The following is a 26,507-nucleotide window of genomic DNA, read 5'->3' as shown; positions in this document are numbered from 1 at the left end:
CGGTAGCAGTGTTCCTATGGTGGTCTGATCTTCCAACTCATAATAGAGCCATCGGACCGGTGTAGTCATAATCAGGCCCTTAGCCAGTGCTTAGCATCTATGTAGCGGGGGTTCCCTGGTTCAAGGCCACATTTCTAGCCATAGGGACATTTAATTAAAAGAGTAGCAGCTGGAGCATTGTGATGCGTGATCTTCATGGGAAATGTATAATCTCTCTGGCAGTAATTTAGGGAAAATGTTCAGACCTTCAGAGAAGAGTCACATTTATATGTTTACTTATGGCATGGGAACCCAGGTCAATAATTATGTAGCTGAGAAATTTTTGCACACAAGAGGGTACCACTAACAGTCACTTTGGTATTTCTTTTGGGATGTGAAAAACACCAGAAGGAATTGCACAATACCCAAGGTTTTGACTGACGATCTAGTCCCAATATACCCCTCACCCCGCCTTCACAGATGTGCACATCATCCTGCTAGTCTCACCTGTTAGAACTTATTTCCTCAAATATGTTGTGGTTGTCCAAATTAACAGTGCAAATAACTTAGTAGTGTATGCAGGCATCACTAATAAGGTAGTTGAACAGAGGTAGGACTGCTGAAATTGGAATTTTTTTAAATCCTGGCTGTGGAGAAAAAGTTGGTTTGAAAAGTGTTGACTAAAGAAAAGACTGTTTTTCGTGCACATCATAGAAATAAATGTATGTGTTTGGGATCCCTATGCATCCATGGACTACAGAAAGCAGTCTACTTTACGTGTGTACTTTATGTAGTGTTCTGATTGGCAGCCACCCTTTTGTTAGTTGCAAGTGTCGCAAGATAGCGACTGCTATTTGGCATTCTGATTGGCTTGTTCCAATTGTGCTTGTAACCAGTCACAACAGCCATGTAACAATCTATTTGTTACCGCCTGCAGTTGGCTGTTTATTTTTCCCAGTTCATGGTAGACAGAAGTAGATCCTTCAAAAAAGGCTGATTGATGCCAGGTTTAATTTCTCCATACCACGAAGTGAAAATAAACAGTACTTCACACAGCCCTAATCAGTACACCACCCAGATTTTCTGGGGGCAATCATTCATTCTTTGAGCATGTATATTGATTTCATATATACAAATATACAAGATCCTAGGAAATTTGTAGTTTTGATCCACAAATGTTTTAAGGCTCCATAAGTCACCCTATCCTGACATATTAACTTAGCAGTGGTTTTAGTTGGTGTCAACTTCTCTCCCATTTTCAACTGTGGCTTGCAAGAACCACAGTCTAACACCCTTTCAAACTCTGCATGAAGCTGGCTGTGTATTCATATCAGCAATTAATCAACTATTCATATAGTGCCCACAGCTCATCTTAGATCAGTGAACACCACCTGCCTGTTAGCCATGTACACCAATGCCCTGAGGGAAATGATGCAGATCTATTTCCAGATCACCTTAGGGACAACTTTGCTGTTGTGGTCTGAGATGGACAAAATGCAGCAAAGCAGGTCGTGAGGGCGGGTGTTGACACTGTGGACTCAGTTGAAGGTCCACGGACCATGGGTCTATTAAATGCCATGCCTGGCTCCTCTCAAAAGGTGTCTCTGGAGATTTCCAGGTCACTTAATGGGCATGCTCTTTGATGGTTCCTGTCTCTTCGTCAAAAAAGCAGACTGATGCCTTGAGCAGTTAAAGCAAAGTGGAGCAAAATCTTGACCCTTGGGTTGGCTTCCACTGCCCATCATTTTCATGGGCTGTACTGCAAATTTTGTAGCTACTCGTGGTAAATGCCTTTTCACCTGTGCTAGTCCTCCAAGCTAGTCGAGCAAACACACTAGTTTCTCCGACATAAGGGAGGCCGAAGGCGGATTTAAAAGCCCTCAGATTGAGTCACTCTGCCTCCTCTCCCACACCGCCCAGTAAACCACTTTTGTTTCTCCTTAAGGATATATGAAAAAAACATATAGGAAACACAATTCAAAGTGGACTGACTACTTATATAAACATGTACACACCCACAAATTTATGTCATACAAAATTCATTTTTTATTCAATATTTTATATTTAAAAGAAGGGGAAAGAAGGTTATACATCCATAAATTAGATCACATTTTTTTGTATCATTTTCTTGTTAGGGCAATTGTCAATTGATAAAATGTTGTCTATACAGTATAGTCATTGATCTATACATTCCTAATCTTTTCAGTCAAAGTTATATATTCATATTGCACATTTACAATAAATGCCAAAAAAAGGGGAAGGAGGGGAAAATATAGGTTCATATACATAGATCTTTTACTCTCATCTTTTCAGGAATTCTGTAGCGTAGAGAGAGACCACCCTTTATTGCCCTCCAGTTATTGCTTCCTGCTGAAATCACGAGCGAGCAATCACAGTACAAATGACAATGTGATCCTAGCATAAGGTTTCATAATTACATGGCTACCTGATGAAGGCACAAGGCCGAAACTCGCGTAGACTATATCATTAGCCATGAAAGATCTATGTATATGAACCTATAGTTTCCCCTCCTTCCCCTTTTTTTTCACATTTATTGTAAATGTGCAATATGAATATATAACTTTGACTGAAAAGATTATGAATGTATAGATCACTGACTATACTGTATAGACATAATTGTATCAATTGACAATTGCCCTAACAAGAAAATGATCTCATTTATGGATGTATAACCTTCTTTCCCCTTCTTTTAAATATAAAATATTGAATAAAAAATGAGATTTGTATGACATCAATTTGTGGGTGTGTACATGTTTATATAAGTAGTCAGTCCACTTTGTATTGTGTTTCCTATATGTTTTTTTCATATATGCTATGTAGACCCTGATATAGGAAATATTAGGGGTACCCCTTTTTTGTTACAAATTGGTTTCCCCTTAAAGAAACACACATGGCCTGTGTGGGAGAGGGAAACACATATGGCCTGTGTGGGAGAGGGAAACATACATGGCCGATGGGGGAGAGGGTGTCAGAACGGGCTAGTGGCTCCTACCGATAATAGAAATAGCTGATGCCCTTCCTTTATTACAGTTTCACCCCCGTATACCCCATCTTTTCCTCCCACTCAGATGAGCATGTTTTCATTCTTCAGCAACATGTCCAGGCCCTTACAAACAGAATATTGAGTATGGGTGTTACTTCCTAGCGGTTAAAAAGGATGGCTAGCTGCATCCCATTTTAGACCGCAGGTCCTTAAATACATTTCTCTATAAGGACCAATTCAAGATTTTATCCTCCATAAGTCTACTTCTGGCTTTGCAACTAGGCATCTGATTGGGTCTTCCAACTTGTTAGATGCGTACTTTCATCTTTCGATTCGACAGTCGCACGGAAGATATAGCTTTGTGGGAGGTCCCATCCACTACCGATTTGCAATCCTTCGGTTGGGATTGCTATCGACCCCACTGTTCTTCACCAAGGGCATGGCAGTGGTTGCAGCACATCTGCACAGGTCAGGAACAGAAGTATTCCCATACCTCTGCTGTCTGCTGAAGGCCTCTCAATGCAGCTGGTGTCAAACCACTTAAATGCAGCAACCACGTTGTTTGACCTGGGATTTTTCATCAGTCTGCCTGTGTTGCTCCTGGAGCCCTTACATTGCCTTCTGTTCATGGGGCAGTGCACAACATAGCCCTTCTCAGAGCTCTCGCTCCTTCTCATAGGATATGGGACATTCAGTATATGATTCTGATATTTCGGGAAGGAGCTCTGAGTCCAGCCGTCACGGTCCTTGCCCTGCTAGGTCTTCTGACTTCTTGTACCCTTCTGATCTCATATGCATTCTGACACTTGCAGACTCTATAGTAGCGTCTTCACCTGCAATGGTTCTAACATAAGGGCCATCTAACAAACTGGGTATGTCCGAGGCCTTGGAGACGACACAAGTGAAGAGCAAAGCAATCAAAATTCAGAAGCATTGCGCCAAATTCAATGATGAGTAATTGTTCCCTGGCCCTAAAAGCTGGGAAACAGTTCTGTGGATGGGGTAACAAGGTAGATCATGCATGTTTCTTTAAAGCGATCAGTGGACACCTTTTAGCTATTTTAACTGGACAAACCTCATTTCTGTTGCAAATAAGCCAAGGTGTGTCATCCAGTATGTGCCTGACTGCATACAGATAAAATGCTAACCTCCAGGCATCTTCAGTCTTCTGAGTATCACTGCTGTGATCTGTGTGGATTCTTCAGAGCAGCTAGATACTACAAACAGGGGCAGTGAAAAGAAAGAGAAACCCAAGTGCAAAAATAAGTGCAATGCAGGAGCGTGATTTAAATACTTAGAAGCTTACTCCTATAGGAGAAGCCAGGTAAACAGTGATACCTACTGATGAGACATATCTTTTGATGTAGTGACAAAGCCCCAACAGAGTGAAACAATGAACTTGTTGAAAGCCATTTGAGGTGAAACGGGTCAGCCTCTTAAATGCTTCTCTGTCTCAGTCAATGTGTTATTTTGTTTCAATGTCCCATTTTCCATTTGTGCTCATTTGTTGCATTTTCTCAACAGGTCCTCAGTGAACGCTGTCGCCTGGTCCCTTTCAGGAGAGTATGTTGCCAGTGTGGACCGGGCAAAGAAGGCTATCCTCTGGAGCGAGTTCTAAAGCCTGTGCCATATATCCAATCTTCAATCTCGTTCTGTGCAAGGGTCCAACATCAGATCCACATCTCATCAGGTGCCAAGGCTCCAGCTGGACCCACTTCTCATCTTATACAGTGACTCCATATCGGATCTGTGTCGCATCCGTTGCAAAGACTCCAGCCAGAGCAACACCTCATCCTCTTCACGGGCTTATGATTGTATCCACATCCCGTCATGTGAGAGGGCTCCAGAATGATACACCCCCATCCTATGCAGGGGCTCATAATTGGATCCACATATCATCCTATATAAGGACTCTCATCTTGAGCAGCGGCTCAAGATCAGGTACACATCTCCTCATGTGGAAGAGCTCAGCCGGATCCACCTCTCATCACATGCAAGGACTCCAGGTGTGATTTAGCGTTGATAAGTGCCACATTCCCACTGAGTGTGACTCAGAATTTGTGGACACACCTTCTCCAAAGGAAAAACATAGATTTAGGAGATAGTGTTGGCTCTTTGGGAAGCAACAAGAATAATGTAACTAAAGCGCTGGTCGTGACCTTTCCACCCATCCTTCCTGTATAAACTGGTAGGCCTCCTCTTAGGAGGTATTTGTTTTGCCAAGAGAGAGCTGGTTTCTTTCATTGACCTACTTGCAATCTGGTTGTAGGAGCTGCAGTCATACAGGACTTAGGTGGTGGCTGTGCCACATAACCCCATCTGCGATAATGTTAATGCCTTATGGAGAAACTGATGTTCATATTCTTTTCCGTTGGGGCTTCCATCCGCATAGGGCCATCGAGTTGGGCATATTACTATAGGACAAATAAGGGAATCACGTTATGGAAACTCTGTGGACACTTCTAGGATGTATTATTTGGTTCTGAGCGAGAGCTGGGGTTTCTTGGTGATCCATTTGCAACTCGCATGTTCGAGCTGTGGTGGTGGCTGTGCCAAACCACCCTGGCAATCTTATGCTTGATTACTTTGTCATGATTTATGAAAAATGCATGTGCAGATTAATTTCTGGCAGTGCTACCATCCACATAAATCCATTGTTTCAGGCACTTTACTGCAGGAGAAAACCAAAGAATAATACCGTTTAGCTCCTGAGGCCACTCTGAGGAGGTTTTTTTAGACTTAAGATACTGAGGTGTAGGGTTGGACTGGCTTATAGGGCAACCAGACAGTGACTGAGATGCTGGTCTGATAGGTCATTGTGTAGGCCGGTATTTTGAAGGTTTGTGGGCCTGTTTTATGGTCTAGTGGGCTAGTTTTTACGTTTCAATTCCCTGATTGATATAACCACAAATTCATGCATTCTCCCTTTCCGTGCCTAAGATCTATACAGCACGTCTTTACAAGTTCAAAACTGCCCTATTTGCAAACGTGGGCAACGTTTTAGCAATCTGATTTGCTAATCAGGCCACTTTTACTTTGGTGCCCAGGTCTATTTTCTGTCCCAGTCCGACACTGCTCAGGTACACACTTTGAATTGCAGTTGATGCATTGTAGTGTTACAGCCCCATAATTAGCAACAAGATCTCTTTCCACCCCTTGATGTAAAGGCCCTGTAGTGTGAGATGTCGTGCACCACGCTCAGACAGAATACATTCAGGTGAGGTTTGTTCATGAATACAGTTGTACTGTATACTTATGAGTGAGGAGTACAAAACAAGGATTGCCTTGTGACTCAATACTTCGGACAGCTCTGAGTTGTGTAGAGGTCCGGTAGCGGCCTATTACGTTCATGTTAAGGGTGCCTAGATGGTGTTTCATCTGGTACAGGGCTGCAACATGGCTGCCAGGTATTTAAAGGGGACATCCAGTGAATGATGTCTCAATAGATCTCAAAACCCCTGCTGACATCATCAAACAAACAAACATTCCACAATCCGTATTGTTGCTGATTTTTAGGGAAGCAGGACTGGGTACAGAGGACAGTTTTTTCTCTACATTGGATGGTTCCTATAAGTAACAGAAGGATATTTGTCACATGGGTGGCATCTTGGATATCTGAAATGTGATTACTTGAGACTGCCACACGGCACTCGTCAAACAGGATTGATGCTATAACATGAATATCACTATAAAAGGGTAGCTCGCTATCCTCTCTTGAGGCATATATTCACAAATCCAGGCCTCTCCTGGTTAGCTGTCCATGGGAAGCAGCATTGAACTGCATGCTGGTTTCATATGGTTGGCAGGCTGATAGGGTTCTGCAAGTGCTACAGAAATCGTCCAACTAGTGCTTTCAAAGAACACAGAAGAACTTGCTCAGGCAAACAGCAATGCATTATACTAGTGTTAATGCCTGTTCTGGCGGCTCAGCATACTAATGCCTCACGCTTAAGCGACCAGGGTCACAGGATTGAATCCTGCCAGGACTTCTCTGCCTTTCATCCCCCTGAAGTCCATAAAATAAGAGTTGGGTAACAGTAATTGTTTGTTAACTGTGAATAGAGCCTGGAGTCCTCTCAGTGAATTTGCACTTTAAAAATGCACGTAATGTTAAGGAACTGAATCACTATGATTCCAGCAAGTCGCAAACACAATTAGTGCGATAACGTGGATAGCAGCGCTGTTACAATTGCATCAGTATATTCGCTTAAAAATAGTTGCCAGTGTGGTAAGAAATGAGCCAAGTGTGGGTATTCGTACATAAATTCATGGATGTCCATCAGGCGAGTTAAGGTAGCAGTGGTGGGGCCAAATATAAAACAAGCATTTGCAATGCAATAGGTCTCGCATTACTGATAGTTTGAGGTATTGCCATTGCAAATATTAATGCAACGCCAATAGCTCATACTTTCAGTAATGCAAGACCTAGTGTATTGCAAATGCTTGCATAGAGAGCCAGGAACCAGCATGGTATGTCTCAGTGCAGTACCGCAAGCTGCTCCTAGAGGTCCCTAGTGAGCAAGGTACCAGCACTGCATGTCTAGGTGCAGTACCGCAAGCTGCTCCTAGAGGTCCCTAGTGAGCAAGGCACCAGCACTGCATGTCTAGGTGCAGTACTGCAAGCTGTTCCTAGAGGTTCCTAGTGAGTATCATAACCTACCTAAATGAATTAGTACACAGCTGCTTGAAATATGAGCAATTATATGTTGAAAGTCGTACGCCCCTGGTGACATCAATGGACAGCTGACGATCCACTATAACAAAACAAGCGCACCCATGTTGAGGTAAAAGAAAAGCATGTCCGCCATTATCCCATCTGAGGTGGCCGTGTTGCTTAAATGTAAAAAAAGCGTTGTGAGAGAGCCAGGCAGAAGAAAGCCAATTAAGAAAATACTGCTCCCAGGCTCTAATTAAAGCATACATGTAAGAACCGAAGGAAAAGGGCCAGTCCTCGTGGGAAGTTACAAATGAAGACAAGGCGGTACTAAGGAGGGACTAACAAGCCTATTGACCAATCAGAAGCCAGCATTTACGTAGGACAATGACATAAGCCAGTGACAAATATGGGTGGAGAGTGGGTGGGTCTACAAGTACATGCTGCAATACAGCATGCCTCGCAGAGCAGCGCATGCGCACTGACTCTAGGCTCGACCTAAAAAAGTCCTTTAGTGGTAGGGCCAAATATAATAGAAATCCTGAAAAAAATAATTTTTCACTGCATGCAAGTTTGTCAAGAGCACTGAAAATATTTTCAGTGTTCATGACAAATGTACCAGCGCTGTAAAATTCTCTTAGAATGATTTGTTTTCCACCTCTGTCGGCAAATCTATCTGTCCTATATATCTGGATATTGAACATAACTTTGCAGAAGCATGGTTTGAGCATTTTCAGCACATACCTCTTAAACCTACATTATTCATTACTGGCATGGCTAGATTAGTGTAAGTGCACAGAGGGCGGTTCATAATCTACACCGATGACAGCTCACTCAATATGGGCCCTGATGGAAATCCCATCTGACCACTTACAAAGGGTTTTACGGAATCCATTTGAGGCATGATTTTTTACTTTAGACTGTGCATTTCAATTGGGGGAACAAAGGTTAAATGAAATAAAATACCAATTGAAATCAGTAGATGGCATTATACATCAGCAGACAGCTTCAGGACACAACTGGAATTTCTCCATAAGAGTTCGTTAGATGTTCAATTGCCAAAGGCCTACTTTCCAATACAAGCCACTTTAGTCAAATTACATTTCCAGAGGGAGCTCATACTAAGAATGAATAGCGGTGAAACTTAGCAGATGATTGTATCAGAGTTGAACATTGCACAGCAATTAGAGCTGAGGCTGACATTGGCATCTGCAAGCATGGGTTCAAATCTTGACTTCAGCACTTTGCCAAAAATTGCAAGTCCACTTAAAGCACTTTATTTCCATGGGCCTCAAACTGAAAATATGTGGATTGTGAACTGTGCACTGTGTTACCCAATACTGTCCAAACTGCATATTCGCCCTCCTTGTCCCATCAAATCCTGGTTTCTGTATTGTAATTTCAAATGGATCCCAAATACCATACTGTTCTGCGTGCAGCACTTCTTGTTCTAGATGCTGTTGACAAAATAAATATGGCCTTTTAGAGCGTTCTGCTTCTAGATCAACTACTTGCAATAAACAACCCTTGTTCCGTTACTTACAGACAAAGTTTTGTCAGCACGCTTGAGCCACAAAAAAGTGATTTATCAGCCAACCAGAATAGGTAAAGTACCTATGGCGAGTAAGAATTTAATTCAGACTCCCAAATTTCTGCAAGTTCAAATCATGAACATTCTTCTACAAGTATTTAGCAAATATAATTCATAGCACTTTGCATAATTACTAACTAACCAACTATTGCCTGATAGATGTCAACGAATTATTTACCATTCACTGATGTTACAATAGCACCAAGGAGCTGTGTTGCTTGGAGTTGGGAGCAGCTGAATGGCCTTTCTTTGATACCCTTATAGATTTACACACAATTTTTATATACATGCACTGATATCATTTGTTGTATTCTTTTTCCTGTTCACTCCGCAAGAACGTATTCTTTTTGCAGAAAGTGAACACTAAATGACGAATAAAGGTAAGCACTTTTGTGAAGGAGACTCACACAAAAACTGAGATATGCATTTTCTACTAATTTGGGTGTTATTTATTTATCTGTATCCTATAAGTCTAGGGTTACTTTACTTTGGGGTCAGTACAGTGTACATGTCTGGTAGTTTATGGATCCTGTTAACATGTAGTCTTGTTATACAAATGTAAATAAACTTATTTTAATAAGAATATTTAGTATTGTGGTTCCACAAGCACATGTCATGTCATGTATTAATGCTGTCACTTTTTCAGGTGGACTAAACATTTTAAACCAAGCCATAGGTCCCATCAATAGATTGAGGGAATGCAATTCTGAACCACCCAACATTCTCTAGGGACCCAGAGTGCAATATCAGGGTTATTAGCATTGGCTATTGACCCTTTTTGTCAATCTATAATGTTTAGGATGCCATACATGTGTCAATTACAAATTGCTGCTGCTGGTCTTTGTTGTAAAATGATTGTCCCGGGGGCAGTATATCAGTCCGCAGACCAGAGCTACAATACTGATAGGTAATCGGCCTCGCTTACTGTTTCAGCATGCCTTGACTGCAGTAGGGCAGAGCATCACAATGTTCATCAGAGAAGCATACGGAGATGTGAACCAGAAGAGCACTCACGGTTAACCTCTGTGGGGCTCTGGGTGAGATGCCTTACAGATGCAATGGCTAATGTGATGCCCTGGATATTGGTCAACAGCAGTGTTGAGTGTTGTGCATCAGCCAAACACAGGGGAATGTACAATTCAGAGGTTGTGCATAATGAAGCAGAGAGTGTTGTCCAGCAGTGGACACAGTGATTTACAGTGGGTGCATATGATGTACAGTGGAGGTACATGCTATCTTGTTGCAAGTAATGTGGGACTCCTTCCTCCAGTCCTGCGTTTCTTTGGCCTTTTGCAGTTTTCATTCTTAAGAGTTTTTCAAGCCTACACACATAATAGTAAACACAAAACGACAAGTCCCAGATTGCACAGTTTTCTGGATTAAAAACAAGGTTTTTGCAAAACTTTATTATTGAGGAAGCTGATGAGCCCGCTGCGGTTTTAAAAAAATGGCTAAGAGCAACAACAACAAATGTTGCCTCAAAAAGCATGAGTTGCTTTAATGGTCCCTGGAACTGACAGGAACAACTTAGTGTGTGAATGTGATGCTAGTGAAAGGGCAAAATGCCACCACTTACAGTGAAGGTATACAATGGCTGAAGTGGGCGGACCCAATACCCCGTGATGGAGTGGGTGCAAAACAAATGTGAATGACAAAAACAAATTGTATGAAAAGGGCTACCTGAAAGGCACTATAACTAAGTATATTATACACATAATTTTGGTAAAATCTAAAGATGATGGCCAACGCAAGAACTAACAAGAAATTTCTGAATGTGTAAAACATGACATAGATCACTTGGCAACTATGCATCGGATAAATGGATGAAATAAAAAAAAACAAATCATACATTTCATCTTTATAATAGCATTTTAGTTTGATAAACACATACATTTCCTGTTTTGTAACAGATTCATTTTTATTTCTGCTGCTTTTTGTGTGCGTTATCACACTTTCTGAAAAAAGGAGTATTTAAGTCACAGACTGGTGTATTTTAAATTAGCTTCATCCTCTGAGTTGCTTATGATGGATACATCATCCTCCAGATTCTTAACTTTCTGAATACTGCTTCCAGGCTTCTGACTAGTGCAGAAACCTTTTCCCCAGCAATGACTTTCCAGCACCACCATGAGGTGTCGTGCATCTCCAGCCATGCCAGAGTGGTGGGAGGAGGTGACATCACCTGAGACTATTCAGAGCCCACTTGCACAATGTCATCACTTCCTGTTTTTCAGCGCCATATTCGTACATTTTGGATGCCTCCATTGGTTTCTCACCAACAAATTCCTCAGCTTTTGACATTGACTAGGTCACATGTCTCCCAAAGAGCCTCAGAGTGTAAGCCTTGAAGATGGTGCCACAAGAAGATGTCACTTGCAGACCCTCTCAGCAACTGTTTGAGGGTGTCTGGGGGTGGAACATGAAGCCACAGTCTGCGACTCTCATTGCTGTTCCATGAAGGTAGACTCTTTCTTGGCACTGAGCAATCTCCTGGAGTGTGAGAAGATGAGAGTAGAGTTTCCTGGTTCTTTTGTTAACCCCGGCTAGCAATGCTGGATCTTTTCAGGATGCCTCTGCAACTCTCTGGGGTAACTCTCCAATAGAAGTCCATTCCTTCGAACATAGCATCTCCGGTGGCTCCAACCCCAGTGCCTCCCAATGCCTCTCCCACTCAACCTACCATCAGACACCCCTGGTGGAAGCAGAGAATTGTTATGATGCCATTTGATTGGTCCCTTTTTCAGCACCAATTTGGAACCCAAAGGCAATGCTGCCCATGGAGATGAGTCTAGAGCTGGTCAGTGAGTGTATAGGGGAAAAGCATCATCTATTTGGTAAAGCATGTCAAGGCTAACTGTAATGATGAACCCCATTGTGAAAATTTCTCATGGGCCCAAAGTTTTTCCCACTAGGACTAGATTTTCAGTTCAGATTCAGAGAGCTTGATTATGGAGGATATGTGCTACGGCAATAAGACTGATCGCCTCGTGCCACCTTATGATATTGATGCTGGCCTCTACCTGGACTTACAAAATGCCTGTAGCCTAGATACTTCACCTGCAAGTGACATTTCCAACCCTTCTGATCCTACTACAGAGGAGGATTAATCTTTTATTACAGTCATGCGGAAGGTGATGGACAATTTTGAAATTGATTTTGCCTTCTATGCTAGTAAAATCAAACATTCTGAAAGAATTATTGTAACCTTATGTAGCAATGGCAGACCTCTAGCTTCCATTTAACTACGCCCGCATGGATCCTATCATGAATTGCTGCCTGGGAGAAACCCTTCTTATAGCTGGTAGTCCACAGGCACATTGGCAGATGCCAAAGACTCGCTGTAGGTGACTCGCATTTTATGTCCTATCACCAATCACCAGAGAATCTGATTGTTCAAACATGGTCATCAAAGCAGAATCCCAATCCTTTTATAAATCTCCCATGACAGGTAATCCAGGAAACATGATATCTTCAATCCCAAAAAATGTGCGCCACTAGGTTGGCCTTCTATACAGCAAATGCCACTTGCCTTTTAGGCTGATAAGTTTATGCCTTATGGAAAGTGATGAAATTTATGATTATCAGCTTGGCCTACCTTAAGAAAGAGCCATTCTCAGATCTGGTTAGTGATAGTCCGGATGCGTCAAACCAGATCCTAAAGTGTGTCCTTTCTACTGTGGACACCTTTGCTCAGTCGATGGTTATTGTTGTCATGCTGCGTCAGCATGCTTAATGTGTTCCACTGGATTTTTGGGAAATGCCCAGTCTAGTCTCGTGGACCTGTTGTTTGATGGCGAGAGGCTATTCAGTGAGAAGGTAAACTATGCCCTTGGAACTGATAAAGAAGAGTAGGGCTATCAGTCACACACTAGCCTGACTGTCTCTGAATCCCATCACCATTATCAGAAATTCCACTGTTATTCTGCGGCTCGGTAGTCTTGAAAATGGCTGCTGCCTCAGCCTATTCAAATGCTACAATAGCTATACCATTCCTTTCTGATGGATACATCACCTGTGAATATTCCCCAAGTGTCAGAATGGATCCATAAATATTTTTGCTTGGCCTCTCAGCGCCAGTAGAGGGTGCTGGCGCCATTGGGCATCAGACATGGCATCACTGACGTCACTGGCATCTATTAAGCAACCATACCTGGGCACCAGCGCCAGTTCCCTTTCTTATCACCTTTCACCGCGGATCCAGAGCACCTTTCTCTCAAAGGTTTTTACCTCGGAAATTCAAAATTTCAGTAGTGTAGAGTTAAGGTTATGTCACCCCCTAAAAAATCTGGCATCAAGCCCTGTCACACTTGCGACAAATAAATGTCTTTAACAGATCCTGATGAAAACTGTCTCTGATGTTTAAGTTTCCACCACAGCACCAAATCTTGCTCTAACTGGCGCAGTATGTTACCTAAAATGATAAAGGAAATGAAGGTTAAGTTGTTTATGGCCCTGGCGAGAGATGACCGTTGGGCTTGATGATGAACTTGGTCAAAATCCACTCCTACTCTCCTTCTTGAAGATCTTCAGAAGAAAGAAGAAAACCCCACAAAAAGAAGAAAAGTTCTCTTTCTGCATGAAGATCAAAATCTACTGGTAAATCACCTTCACCTCAGAAATCGTTTTTAAAGCCTAAATTTGTGGTTCTCTTGTCACCATTAGCTTCTTCATCAGATATTGTGCTGGCACACATATCGGCTTCTCAGTCCCAGCCTTCTCCATCACCACAGCAGCACCTTTCTTTTCCATTGCTGGCATACCCAGAGATTCCAGTGCTGGGTACGGATCCCTCCATATTCCTCCATGTGAAGTGAGATAACGTGTGCTAAAGTGCTCATGCTCTCTCCTTAAAACATGGTAACATTGGCCTACACCAGGTTGACACTTTAAGTTTACTTATAAGTCACTAGTATTTGGTACTATATGCACCCAGGGCCTGTAAAATAAATGCTAATAGTGGGCCTACAGCAATCATTTTGCCACCCACTAAAGTAGCACTTTAAAACATGTCTGAGGCCTGCCATTGCAGCCTGTAGTACAGTTTTTAAACTGCCAAATCAACCTGGCAAAATAAACCTTTTGCCAGATCTAAACCTTCCTTTTTCATAAATATAAGTCACCCCTAAGGTAGACACTAAAACAGCCTACAGGGTAGGGGGCATTGTACTTAAAAAGTGAGATTTGCGTGTAAGTCTCCCAATAGGATAACATTGGGTTACCTTATTAAATTACAGAAATGCTAACCTTTGACAGGGAACAGGTATCAAACGAATAGTAATTTAAAATCCTCTTTAATGGTAAAGTAGGATTGTGAGTCACAATTCTGAAAATGCCACTTTTAGAAAGTTCACATTTTCTCATTCTAACCATTTGGTGCCTCTGCCAGTGCCTTGGGTCATATGACCCTGTTAGGCGTTGTGTATTCCTCCCAGACAGTGAGGCAAAAGGGCTTGCTTAGGTGTGGGCACCCTGATAGGATGGATGAGGGCGGAGCTTTTCCCTGGCCACCTTGCACTTCAAAGGGGCTGTCTCAAGCACACACAAAGAAGCCTAACAATAGTCTTTTGTGACCCCAGACTTCTTGGAGCATTGGCAGGGGAAGGGGGGAACTTTCCACAACCAGTTGTAGAGGTTGCCTAGAAGATTCATCCACTTCATAGGCTGGCATCAGGTATAAATATTGGACCCTCAGAACAACTCTTCAGTACACTCTTGGACCTGTGGAGGACTTCAAAAGGATTGCAGTGGACGGACCCCATAGGACTGCCCTGCTGCTTGAGTCCTCCCTTGTACCTCAAAGGACTGCCCTGCTGCTACCAGACGACTGCTCTGCTGCTTGAGGCTTAACAAGTTCCCCAGAGAACTGTCCTGCTGCTTGAGACCTGCCTTGCTGCTTGAACCTAGGATGACCACAGTGACTCCAAGGGCTAGTTGGCTGGCCTCTTGCTTGAGCTATTGGGACATAGCAAGCTCCAGAAATGTTGAAACCTACACTTGGCCACTGCTGGAGTGAGGCATAACCCCTCCAAGTGGTGCCCCTCCAGTACTGGACCCTTAGTGGTGTTAGAGGTGCTGCTCCTGCCTAACCATAAAAATGTTCGCCAAAAGGTCCAAGAACTTACAGAAGACTTGGACCTACCAGCCAGCCGATCTGCCCAAGGTGTATCGCCAGTTGGCCTGACTTTGCAATAACCTTCGCTACTGTCTTCTCCGCAGCAGCAAATCCTTTTCAGTGGGACTTCTCAGTGACTGTGTCCGGCCTTGTGGAGCCCTCTTCAACTACAGCTTGCAGCTATGTCCCGCTGGAGGTTTTCAAAAAAGTTGTCTAAAGGTGGGATAAATAGATTGTATTATAGATCTATGGGAGAGTGGCTCTGAGACGTCTTGGCCTCTTAGCATTGTGCATCCTCCTTGTCAACTATGCCAGGGGTCACGTGTGAGCCCTGTAGTGGAATTTAAAGTCCCAGGGGGCCAACAATGTCGGGTGCCTTTCTGACACTATCCAGGTCTCAGAGGAGATGGCCATTGATGTGCAGTGGTGGCTGACTGTTTACAATCTGTCCTGAGGGAGGCTACTCTCTTTCTCCACCATCAATAGCTGACAGTGGTAATGGATGCATCGCTGCTGGGTTGTGAGGTCTCCTGTAAGATGTGAATATCAGAGGCCTCTGGTCACTGACCTACTGGAGTTACGGGCCATAATTCTTCCGCTGAAGGCTTTCTTCCCGTCCATCGGGGGAGGTTGGTGTAGATTCACATGGACAACACCACTGCCATGCAGTACTGCAACAAGCAGGGTGATGCTGGGTGATGTAGGGTCCTGGTCCTGTGTAAGGAAGCTTTACGTCTCTGATGGTTGAGGAATCACCCAGTCATCTTCCTTGTCACCAACAACCTGGCATGGTCCTTGAGTGCCAGATAGAACAAAATAAGCAGATGTTGCCTGGTAGATCTTGAGTGGCGCCAACATCCCGAGGTGGCACAGGGTGCCTTCGACCAGTGTGGAGAGTCCTGGCTGAATCTTTTTGCCACCATTAAGAATGTGCAATGTCTACAATTTTGCAAGTTGGAGTTTCCACAATAACACCTGTTAGGAGATGTATTCCGGATGGAATTGAACAAGGGACTCCGATACTCCGTCCCACAACTACCTTTCCTACCATAAGTTCTGAAGAAGCTAAAGAGTGACCAAGCCCGAGTCATCCAAGTGGCCCAGGACTGGGCCAAGAGAGTCTAATGCCCTGATCTCCCGAGCACCAGCATCTGTCCTCCGATCAGCCTACTGCTGTGGGAGAACCTACTTTCTCAGCAGCAGGGCAGGGTTCTCTACTTGAATCCAAGTTGTTTACAGCTCCATGCATGGAGATTAAGCAGAAACAATTGATTGCTTTCGATTTAGAGCCTGAAATGGTGAATGTCCACTTCACCACCAGTTGCCTTTCCATGAAATCCATCTATGCTGGGTATAGGGACAGGTTTGTGCCCAGGACACTGTCCCCGTACAAACAAAGATGTCAGACATCCTTTTGTTTTTTTTGTCTTTGTTCCAGCAAGGCCTTACAGTGGGCACTATAAATGGTTATTTGTCTGTCTTGTCAGCCTTGCTACATTTTTCGATCTAACTCTCCTTGATGAAATCCCCTACTGTGATGAGGTTTTTTAAAGGTTTGACTCATATGTCCCCCTCCCTACCAAACAGTTTGTGATGATACACTGGGACTTTAACTTGGCCTTAACACTCCACGTGTGTATGCTCTTCGAGCTCATTCATAGTTGCTCGCTGTGTCTCCGGAGTATGAATCCCATCTTCCTCATTACAATTACATCAGCTCATCACAAGTTAACTGCAGGCACTTTAAGTACATCTACACAATTTATTTTACTCCAACTGACCATCCGATGGTCGGTATCGATACACGTAGATGGAAAGATGTCAAGAAACAGGTGAGGGCTCAACCACAATGTTGGGAGCTCTTTGAAGATATTACAGACCAGGGAGGCTAGAAGATAAAAAACCTCAGGCAGATCCCCAGTTTCCCTTTATTATTGGGTCTGTCTGGGTTAATTAAAATCACTAAAAAGGGGGTCTTTATAGGAGTATTATGGTCCTAGGACCCTTGTGCCAATATGTTTCAGTCCGTATATGGCTGTAAAGGTCCAGGACTTTCTTCAGGGCCACAGAGGCCACCCTGGATTATAGAAGGGGGAGGTCCCTATCCTGTTTTTTTTAAACAAGGGCAGAGTAGCTGCTCCTTGTATGAGCGACTGATTAATTAATCTGTCGAGCGTTGAAATTCCATCTGTAAAAGAGAACACAGAAAACAAAACATACAACTTATACTTATTGGTTTTCTTAATGGTAGTTCCAAAGTGTTGTGTCTCAAAATCGTGCTGAGGATAAAAGAGTCACACCTACACGTGCCAAGTGCTCATGAGGCATAGTGGTGTGCAGCTATATCCACATATGTGCCACTCAAAATTGTATCTGTACACAATTAATCGACGTGACAGATCTGTTGTGCGGTGGCGAATTTGCTCGCATTCTAACTGAATCCACATGCCAGTTAGTACATACTATCAATGTAGAGAAACTCTCCTAGAGTACGCTTACATACATCATTCTCACCATATCTGTAACTGAACACAGTAATTTTAACCATGCGTGATAATTTAAAAACATGTGAGTAATTGTGAAGTGCACTCGCACTCATGCATACTCTCTTACCCGGGCTTCGGATGTTTTCCGTTTCTCAGGGGATCGTAGGGCTAATGGGGTAGCTCTATAGTCACACCCTATCAAGGAAACCCCAAGGTATAGAAAAGTAGGGAAGGAAATATTAAGGCATGTTTAAGGGCAAAGGGGACTAGATGTAATCGATTCCTTCTCCAAGAGAAATGATTTGGGCCCGTGTCCTGGGTTCTTCACCCTAGCCCCCCGTACTTACTTCCTCAAGAGTCCTGCCCCGCCTGTTCACCTACTTGGTCCCGATCCCCGGCGTTTGGCGCCATGTTTAGTTGATCGCCAAGTTTATACTTCCGCATTTGTGTGATGATAACGGGATTGGTCACCACAGTCACGTGATTAATGACGTGCGCTAGTAATCCCGTAAATTCTGTAAGTGAAGTTATTTCCCAAGAGTCTGTGATTTCAATAAACCCCAAATATATGTAACAAGTGCGATCGCTGATTTGAGTATTTCTTATTATTATTAGTAATGGCAGAGTGATTCTTGTATCGATACACGGAGCTAAAAGATTTCTGTATTCGTATAGTAACCATATGGTTGGTTCTTACGACCCGTGATTAGAGACGTACATCTGTGGTCCAACCAGCCACGTGGACTGTAGTCCTTACTCCCATAGAATCATGGGAAGTGTAGTTCTATGTTCTTAAGACCGTGATGTTAATAAACACCATGTGATAGTAACAGGCGTGCTAGTTCTACTTCATTTCCAATTTCACATTTCTAAGAAAGTGGTTATTAGTGTTTGTCGTCGCACTTACAGGGATTACACACAACGTAACTTCATCGAAGTCCGGTTGGTAAAAGCCATATATATATACATATATATGTGGGTTACACTCGCTGTAGGGCGACTGAGTGAGAAAGTTATTCACTCAAGGATAGATAACTCGGTAGTTGTTATCTGAGTGATGAGGTCTTAAATTTAGTAACACTATAAATATTCTCACAACCTGTACTGGGGGGCTTAATAACGCACTTTTACCGGCACTAAGGAGAATGCCTCTTAATGACTATTGGGGTGGTTGTAGATGGTGGGTAGAAAAGTACAGCCCCACTTAATAGTTGGGGATTTTTAGTGGTAAATCTAACCCTTGATAACCTCTCAGTGAAGAAATCTTATTAATCTACCTATTCAGTTGGTTCCAGGGTATGCAATCATTAAGACCTCTCTCATGGGTCTTCAAGCGATATACCCATCGTTGTTCTCGCTCTAGGAGTTTTTGCTGTTGGTTGCCCGTATTTTTGACTTTTTCAAGTACTGTCCATTTAAGCTCTGTATCTTTATGGTTTTTCTCATGATAATGGGCAGTTAACCTAGTCGCTGTAACAGCTCTGCGTATGGTACTTCTATGTTCGCTAATGCGAACTTTGACCTTACGACTAGTCATCCCTATGTATCAAAAGAGCATGGGTCTACAGGCTCAGAACAAGCATGTATGTTGTTAAGAGGAACATAGACCTACAAAGATAATACAAGTTATGTATAAAGCCCTCACTCACCAACCTGGTTGGTGACATGCTTCATCATCGGGCTCCACTGGGTATGGCCGAATGCCATCCCAGTGTGCTGCAACGCCAGGTTACTGCGGAGCCGGGTTCATGTGAGGTGACAGTGAATTTAAAAACTTCCAATTGAGTCAATAAGTTAATTTATTAATTTTGCTAATCGGAAATATTAAAAATGAGTGAGAGTCAAAAAATAGAAGACCTGTTTCACTCAATGGCGGTCAACATGTTTCTGCCTAAATGAATGTTCAACAGGCTTTCGTCAGGACCAGAGTGGGGGTGCAGAGTCCCGGTGGTGTGAGCGCGCTAAGGTTCACCCAGCCGTGGACTACTGTGTGAAAAATATATACAGTGAAAAATTCCGCCAAATATTATTGTGGTGGAGAGAAACGAGTTTATTCTGGAGTTAAGAAGACACACAAACAAAAGACAAAACATGAAAGAGTTGTAAATGTTGATGGTCAACTCGTAATCAAACGCTGTAGAGTCAGTCGAAAGACTTTGTGCTCAAATGAAGAAGTGCCAATAACATATACCTCAGGTGCAGAAAATGGTGAAAACAGTGCACCTAAGAATATCCGGATATCGGTGTCAGGTAAGTAAATTACAACTTATCCTGAATAGCGTGTCTAATAATGTATATCGGAACACACGTGGAATTTAAACTCTGTGTGAGATTCTCAATTCACATATGGGCTGAGGCACGACAAAGCGCGCCCCTGTGAAAGTCATCCTAGGCTTAAAATGCAAGGAGAAACCATCTTACTAAGAGGCATATCCATTTGAAGCCTCAGGGATCCCGGGAGGGGGGTGGGAGCAATATGGCACACCCTGCAGGAGAGAATGAAGAGGATGACGACCTTCTCTTCCCTTCTCTTATATGAGCCCCTCGCTATGGACTCTCACCCTGGACCCGGTTGCAAGAGGCTACCAGCGATTATGATGCACCCCTACAATTTCAGAATAACATGGCGCTCTATCAAAGGCGTAGATGGAACCGGGGCTCTGCGACGCTCCGCCAGCAGCCCACCTCCAGCTTCGCCCACGCACCCCCGCGTTGCCCCCTCCTGAGATGCCTGCGCGGGATGCGGACTCAGGGCACCTCGAGCACAGTCAGTCCTGGTACCTGCCTCAGCATCCGTTCAATCCACACCTCCGGAAAGTAAGGACTGAAATGCCAGAAAAGCCAGGACAAAAAAAGTATAGAAATATGTGTAAATATTTACTTTCGACCTGGGACGACGGTCTCCTCACAATAACCTCAATATTCGTGCTCAACTCAGTGCAATCACCATTTCCTGGCCACGGCTGCCTCCTGGCGTGGTGCTACTCTGTTGCATGTCAAAATATTGTTGTAAATGGTTCATGTGGCGAAAACCCTAAGCAGACATCAACACGCTACAGAACATTCTAGAATGCTGTTTGTTGGTCGGTGATTTTTAGTGCGGTGGGGATGGGTTAAGAGAACTGTTCTCTTCATTAAATGACCCTTTAAAGAGGCAAGTCCAGACAACTCTATGGCTACTCTTTCTGATAAGGGGTAGGGGGTGGGAAAACTCATGTGATGGAGTGGCAGGGGCGCAGAGTCTCACGTTCGTATATGAGTGTGAATTCCAAAAATGTATGTGGGTGAGACCGCTTAAGTGAATGGCGGATTTGGTGGGCGATACTGGTTTGGCTAGAGGGGCGACCCCACTGAAGCCTGTAGATTTATGTTGATTTATAGGAGAGTGAAAAGCCATGGAAAAGAGTGTGACACCCTCTGATGAGGATGAGTGGACGGGTATGCCCTTGGTGCTCTTAGACAGGGACAATTTAATTCTGCAACAGGGGAGGCCCAAATTATGTGGCAAGTTTCACAAGAAAAGACAAATAATGTGGCGTATTGTGTCATTTTCACTCAAGCTAACACTATTTGGGAAAATATTTCACCTCATTACTTGAAGTTTAGCAATCAAATAAAGCAATAAGCAACAGAAAGGAGACAAGTCAACCTCTGCGGACAGCCTTCACTGCGCAATGTTTTTAGCAACTTTGATCCATTTGAGCTAGAAACATTTTTTGTTAAAATCAGCAAATTGTGCTGCAGATGATGTATTACGTGGATACTGTGACAAATCTGTTACTATGTTGAAAACACTGCAGAATCTCATAATTCCATGGGACCTGCTCTTAGGTGATTACCTGTGATAAGGCCGGATTCTTGCCTACCTGGTTATCTCCAAGAATCCTCACAGGTCGCCAGGATCTTTTTATTTGCCAGATAACGTGAAGGGGATGAACACAATTATCAAAATATATCTACCACAATTAGACTTCATTTGGAAAGGACCACTGATTCCGAATCTAAAATTTTTAAGATTTTATTACAATCAAAAACAGCTGAACATACAAACACCTCAGTACCAGGTGCAAAAGGTAAATAGGCACTAAAACAAAAGCAAGCCTACGTAGGATTCTCATCCGACTCAGAACGAAAAGAATTACAGATTCCAAAATCATCAAAAAGGCTATAGTTAATCCGATGTCTAAATTAGGAATCATTAGTCAAAAGAGAAAACATGAATCTATCCCTACTCTACCTCTAAGGTGACATCCCTACTTAGCATTCCCATCCCAGGTAAGAGAATCAAGAAAAAGGTGTCAGAAGTGAAGACTTCCTAAGAAGTACACTCACTTAGTTAGAGCTCGATCTAAGATGCTCCTTCTAGCTTCCCATCTAAGCTTCATCTACTCCACCCACGGGGCACTGTCCCTAATACAAAACCCCAAATTCGTAGAACACACCCTTCGACACACCTCTTCGGCCAGGTCTTCTCTCTGTACTTTTCCATAAGGAATTGTCTGTCGTCCAACGTCCGTTAGCTTGACCTTGGATCCCAGGTACCTTCCTCGCTAGGAGTAACTTCTTCACATTCCAATGCACTCCCCTGTTGGCTTCTCACAGTATCCTAACTCCTAAAACAAAGGCTTATTCTCACTAACAAGCTAAATGTCCTTGCACCTGCAACAGAAACATGGGAACGAAAAACAATTTCGTCTCTTTAAGATTTCACATTTTTCTGCACCCAAAGCCTTTACCAAGGGAATCATTTTTCAGCCTACAACATTAGCTAACATAAGAAAATGAACAGGCCTTCTCTTCTAACGTATATGCGATCAGGCCTCTACAAAATTAAACACACCATTAAATCACACCCTAAGCATTAGTTCATTACTCTCATATGTGTGAATAAGCAATCTACACGTGTAACTTTAACATGGCACACATTTAACCTAATGCATTACATTGCACGAAACTAATCATTATGCATTTTACTGAATACATTCACAATGATCGGCAGCATTACTCTTCACGAAAAGCATTATTACATTTTGATCATCTCTATGTTAAACGATTACAGCAAATACATTTCTATGGCCCTTCTAAACATACATCGATTAATATGCGGGTGCTGACTAACGGTGAATATAATGCACCCCTACAAATTTCAGAATCTCATGGCGCTCTATCAGTTCCCCCCTTTGATGACAATTGTCATCACACCATCACAAAATGTATTCCCTTGGAGAAAGAACCGACCTAAACAGTGCTAGTTGCCATTCTCCCCTGTCGGAACCTCTCCATTCTCTTAAGATTCTGGTATTGACTGTCCTGCAGTCTAGCCATTCGCCTCTCACTCGCTCTAAGAGCTCTTTCAACCCTGTTTCCTCTGTACCACTTACAGGCTCTAATGAGACCCCACAAGCAAATCACTCAAACCACAAAAATAATGAGTGGTTTCAACACAAATCCAAGGAATCCCTTTCCCAAATTCGCAAACCAACTTCCCACACGACCAAATCCTTTACCAATCTTCTCCCACACACCTTCCTCAGTCAAATCCGCAATCTCTTGATGAATGGTGGTAATGTTGTCTAAATATTTCTCCAGATCTTTGCTGTTGTCTGGAATATTCGTACAACATTCCTGAACTTTCAACAATTTACAGACTCCGCCCTCTTTTGCCAATAATATCTAAAGCAAGACGATTTTGCAAAACCGTCGTCCTTATCGACAACATCTCTCCATCCACTAACAGCAACGGCCTCGCAGTATTCATTGACAACTCATCAACCACAGTCGCCAGCTTTCTTATTTTCACATCATTCAGAATCACACCCAAACTCGGTATCATTGCTCCAAAAATATCACCAATCACTGCTCCTGCACTTGCAGCTCTCCGTACTTTAGAATGATGTCCATTCTCCAAAAGATTTAAATCTTCCGCTTGATAGATCTTCGGAAAAATGATAGCCAAGTAACATGTACCATACCAATTCGCAGGCAATCTCACATAGGCATTTCTTCCGCACACATAATACACAGTTGGAATCACTTGCACCGGACCTTGCAAAAAGTTCTTAACAGAGTCCTCCATAGTAAAAGTATGGTCACACGTACTCTGTCCTACCGAAACCTTTTCATAATAGGTCTGCGGATGTCTCACACACAACTTCCCCTTTTGCGTCTGGTCTAATTCTATGGGTCCATAACTCCCCTTAGATCTGTGCAATCTCTCCTCATCCGTCCAATCGACTGGACTCTCACCTGTATTTCGTGTCTGGGTTAGTTTTCTATATCTATCTTCTACTTGACCTATAAACTTCTTCTCTGTCTCTGACAATAAACATGTCAAATTATGTCGGTGAGCATAAGCCGTATCCAAATTCAAAGTCGGTATGAAATACTTGCGAAGTCTGTCCTCTGACTTATAATAGTCGTACTTATTCAAATGCTTATAGGCCGGAACTTCAGGAAGTACTGCATCGTAGTTGGAAAAGAAATACTCAAACTGTCTCCTCTCATAGAAGATGCTAAGCAATAGACTGCAAGAAATCCCTTAGGTTAGTGGAAGATGATGGTATCTAATACCCTCATCCACGGAAGAAGGTAGCTGCATGCACACATAGCAATCTTTCGCATCCATTGCATCCACATACTCATACAACAGCTTTGCATAAGAAATAAGCTTAAAGTCACTTCTAGACAGATCTACATGAAACCTACGACTCTCTTCAAGTAACAAAGCCCTTTGAGCTCCTATAGTAACCTCTTTTTGGCTAGAGGTTGTAGGTGTAGGTGTCCCCTGTTCCTCCCCCTCCTGCTCATGTGAGACTATATATGAAGCTACAACTATGGCAACTATCACCATCCCTAAGAGGGTCCTATCACTAATTTAGCCCTACGGTGGGTATTTCCAGCGTCTGCCATTTTTGCAAAATTCTCAAAATTCAGTTCAACAGCAACATATAAGAGTCTCTTTCCTTTTCGAGTATTGCTTGTCAAACCAATTCAAACAACGCCTTGAAGCTGAAAATCCCCTTCTAATTTCAGTTCCTTATTTACACAGTCCACAAAAAGACTTCCTTAGCCCTCCTTCTTTATCTTGATGGAAAGTCCCTAATTTTATTTTTCTTCCACTAGGGCCTAGGTTATCTTCTTTCGGACTTATATACAACAAAAGAGTTCACCTTCAGTCCAGAACAATATTCGCTCCCAAAAGCTCTAAGACCCCTTGCAAAATTTCGAGACGAAGTATCACCAGCTCCTGATGTGGAGGTACAACACCAAAATCTGGAAAAACCAGCGTCTCCAGAATCAACTCACAAACTTTACTCAGAAGCGGTGGATTTGGAATATTGAGAGTCAGTATTCCTTCGATTTCCAATCCTGGAACTCTCATCAACACTTCTATTCTCAAGTTCGGAGAATTGTTGACCAGTGTCAAGGACCTCAGCCTCCCCGTGCTCGGTATACCTGGCATCAGTCACAGCGTATGTCCACTCTGGTGAGGCGTACCTCTGACACCGCACTCTTGCTCTCCTTGACCTTCTCAGATTTCCTCGGACTTGCTCTTCGTCTCTCTGCTCGGATTGAGATGTTTCAGAAACTGGGGCAAGGTCTCTTCCAGGTGCCAATCTCAAGTTTACCCGTCTCTGATTCACAGGCCAAACTCTTTCTGCTTCTGTGACACCTCTGCTCTCCCTTTGACTACCCTGTGCACTACTTCCTTCTTCGGCAGAATTTGACTCCACTCCACCCACAGCAACACTTTCTCTGTCTGAGTCAAATTCGGGGCTTCGACTTGCACATCCCCTTTCAGCTCAATCTAGTGCACAACCAACTGCATCAGCAACCCTTACAACTTGGCTTGCCCTCTCAGATGGCTCTGCCACCTCAGCTGGATTTTCATTCACAAGAGGGGCTGTATCTTCCAAGGGTGCTGGAACTCTACGGGTATGGGAGGCATGCACCCAGTTCGGCAATCCCCCACAATTCACTGCCGTATTCGTGACCAGTATTACTTGGTACGGACCACGCCAACGGGCATCCAGGCAACTCTTCCTCACGTGTTTACGCACAAGCACCCAATCCCCTGGGCACAAGTCGTGGCACAGGTCACCTGCGGCTGGAACAGCTGCTGCTTGCACCTACTGAGACACAGAACGGACTAAATCAGCCAGGCCCTTACAGTAGTCGAGAATTAAGTCATCAGTGATGTTAATCAAAGCAGTGGCAGGTATTGCTGGCAATCGCATCACTCTTCCCATGAATATCTCATGCGGTGACAACCCAGTCCTCCTATCGGGAACACTACTGAGGCTCATGAGAACTAAGGGTAGTGCGTCAGGCCATTTCAGAGATGTCGAAGAACACACTTTCGCCATCCGTGCTTTCAAAGTCCCATTAACTTGTTCCACAATCCCAGAAGCCTCTGGTCGATAACTGCAATACAACCTTTGATCCACATTCAAGGCAGCACAAAGCAATTTCATGATCTCACTATGGAAGTGTGTCCCTCTATCTGACTCCAAAGAGGTCGGGAAACCGAACCTCGGGATAAGCTCTCTCAGTAACAGCTTAGCTACAGTGAGTGTGTCACATCTACATGTTGGGTAAGCCTCTACCCATCTTGAAAAGACACATACCACAACTAAAATGTACCTCAACCCATTGCACTTCGGCATCTCAATGAAATCCAA

At 43.3% G+C, this 26,507-nt stretch overlaps 1 protein-coding gene across 1 annotated transcript in view; it reads left to right on the top strand.

Moving 5' to 3' along the window:
* Window positions 1-9,805, top strand: part of ATG16L2 (autophagy related 16 like 2) — a 694,312-nt gene extending 684,507 nt beyond the window's left edge. Inside the window, exon 18 of the mRNA XM_085623378.1 lies at window positions 4,508-9,805. Coding sequence (XP_085479504.1) covers window positions 4,508-4,601 — 94 coding nt within the window. The 3' untranslated portion in view covers window positions 4,602-9,805. The remainder of the gene's footprint in view (window positions 1-4,507) is intronic.
* The last annotated feature ends 16,702 nt before the right edge of the window (window positions 9,806-26,507 follow it).

The sequence above is a fragment of the Triturus cristatus genome, chromosome 8, assembly GCF_964204655.1.
Source record: "Triturus cristatus chromosome 8, aTriCri1.1, whole genome shotgun sequence".
Classification (NCBI taxonomy): Eukaryota; Metazoa; Chordata; class Amphibia; order Caudata; family Salamandridae; genus Triturus; species Triturus cristatus.
Note: the sequence above shows the minus strand (reverse complement) of the source record. Positions and strands in the feature narration are given on the sequence as shown.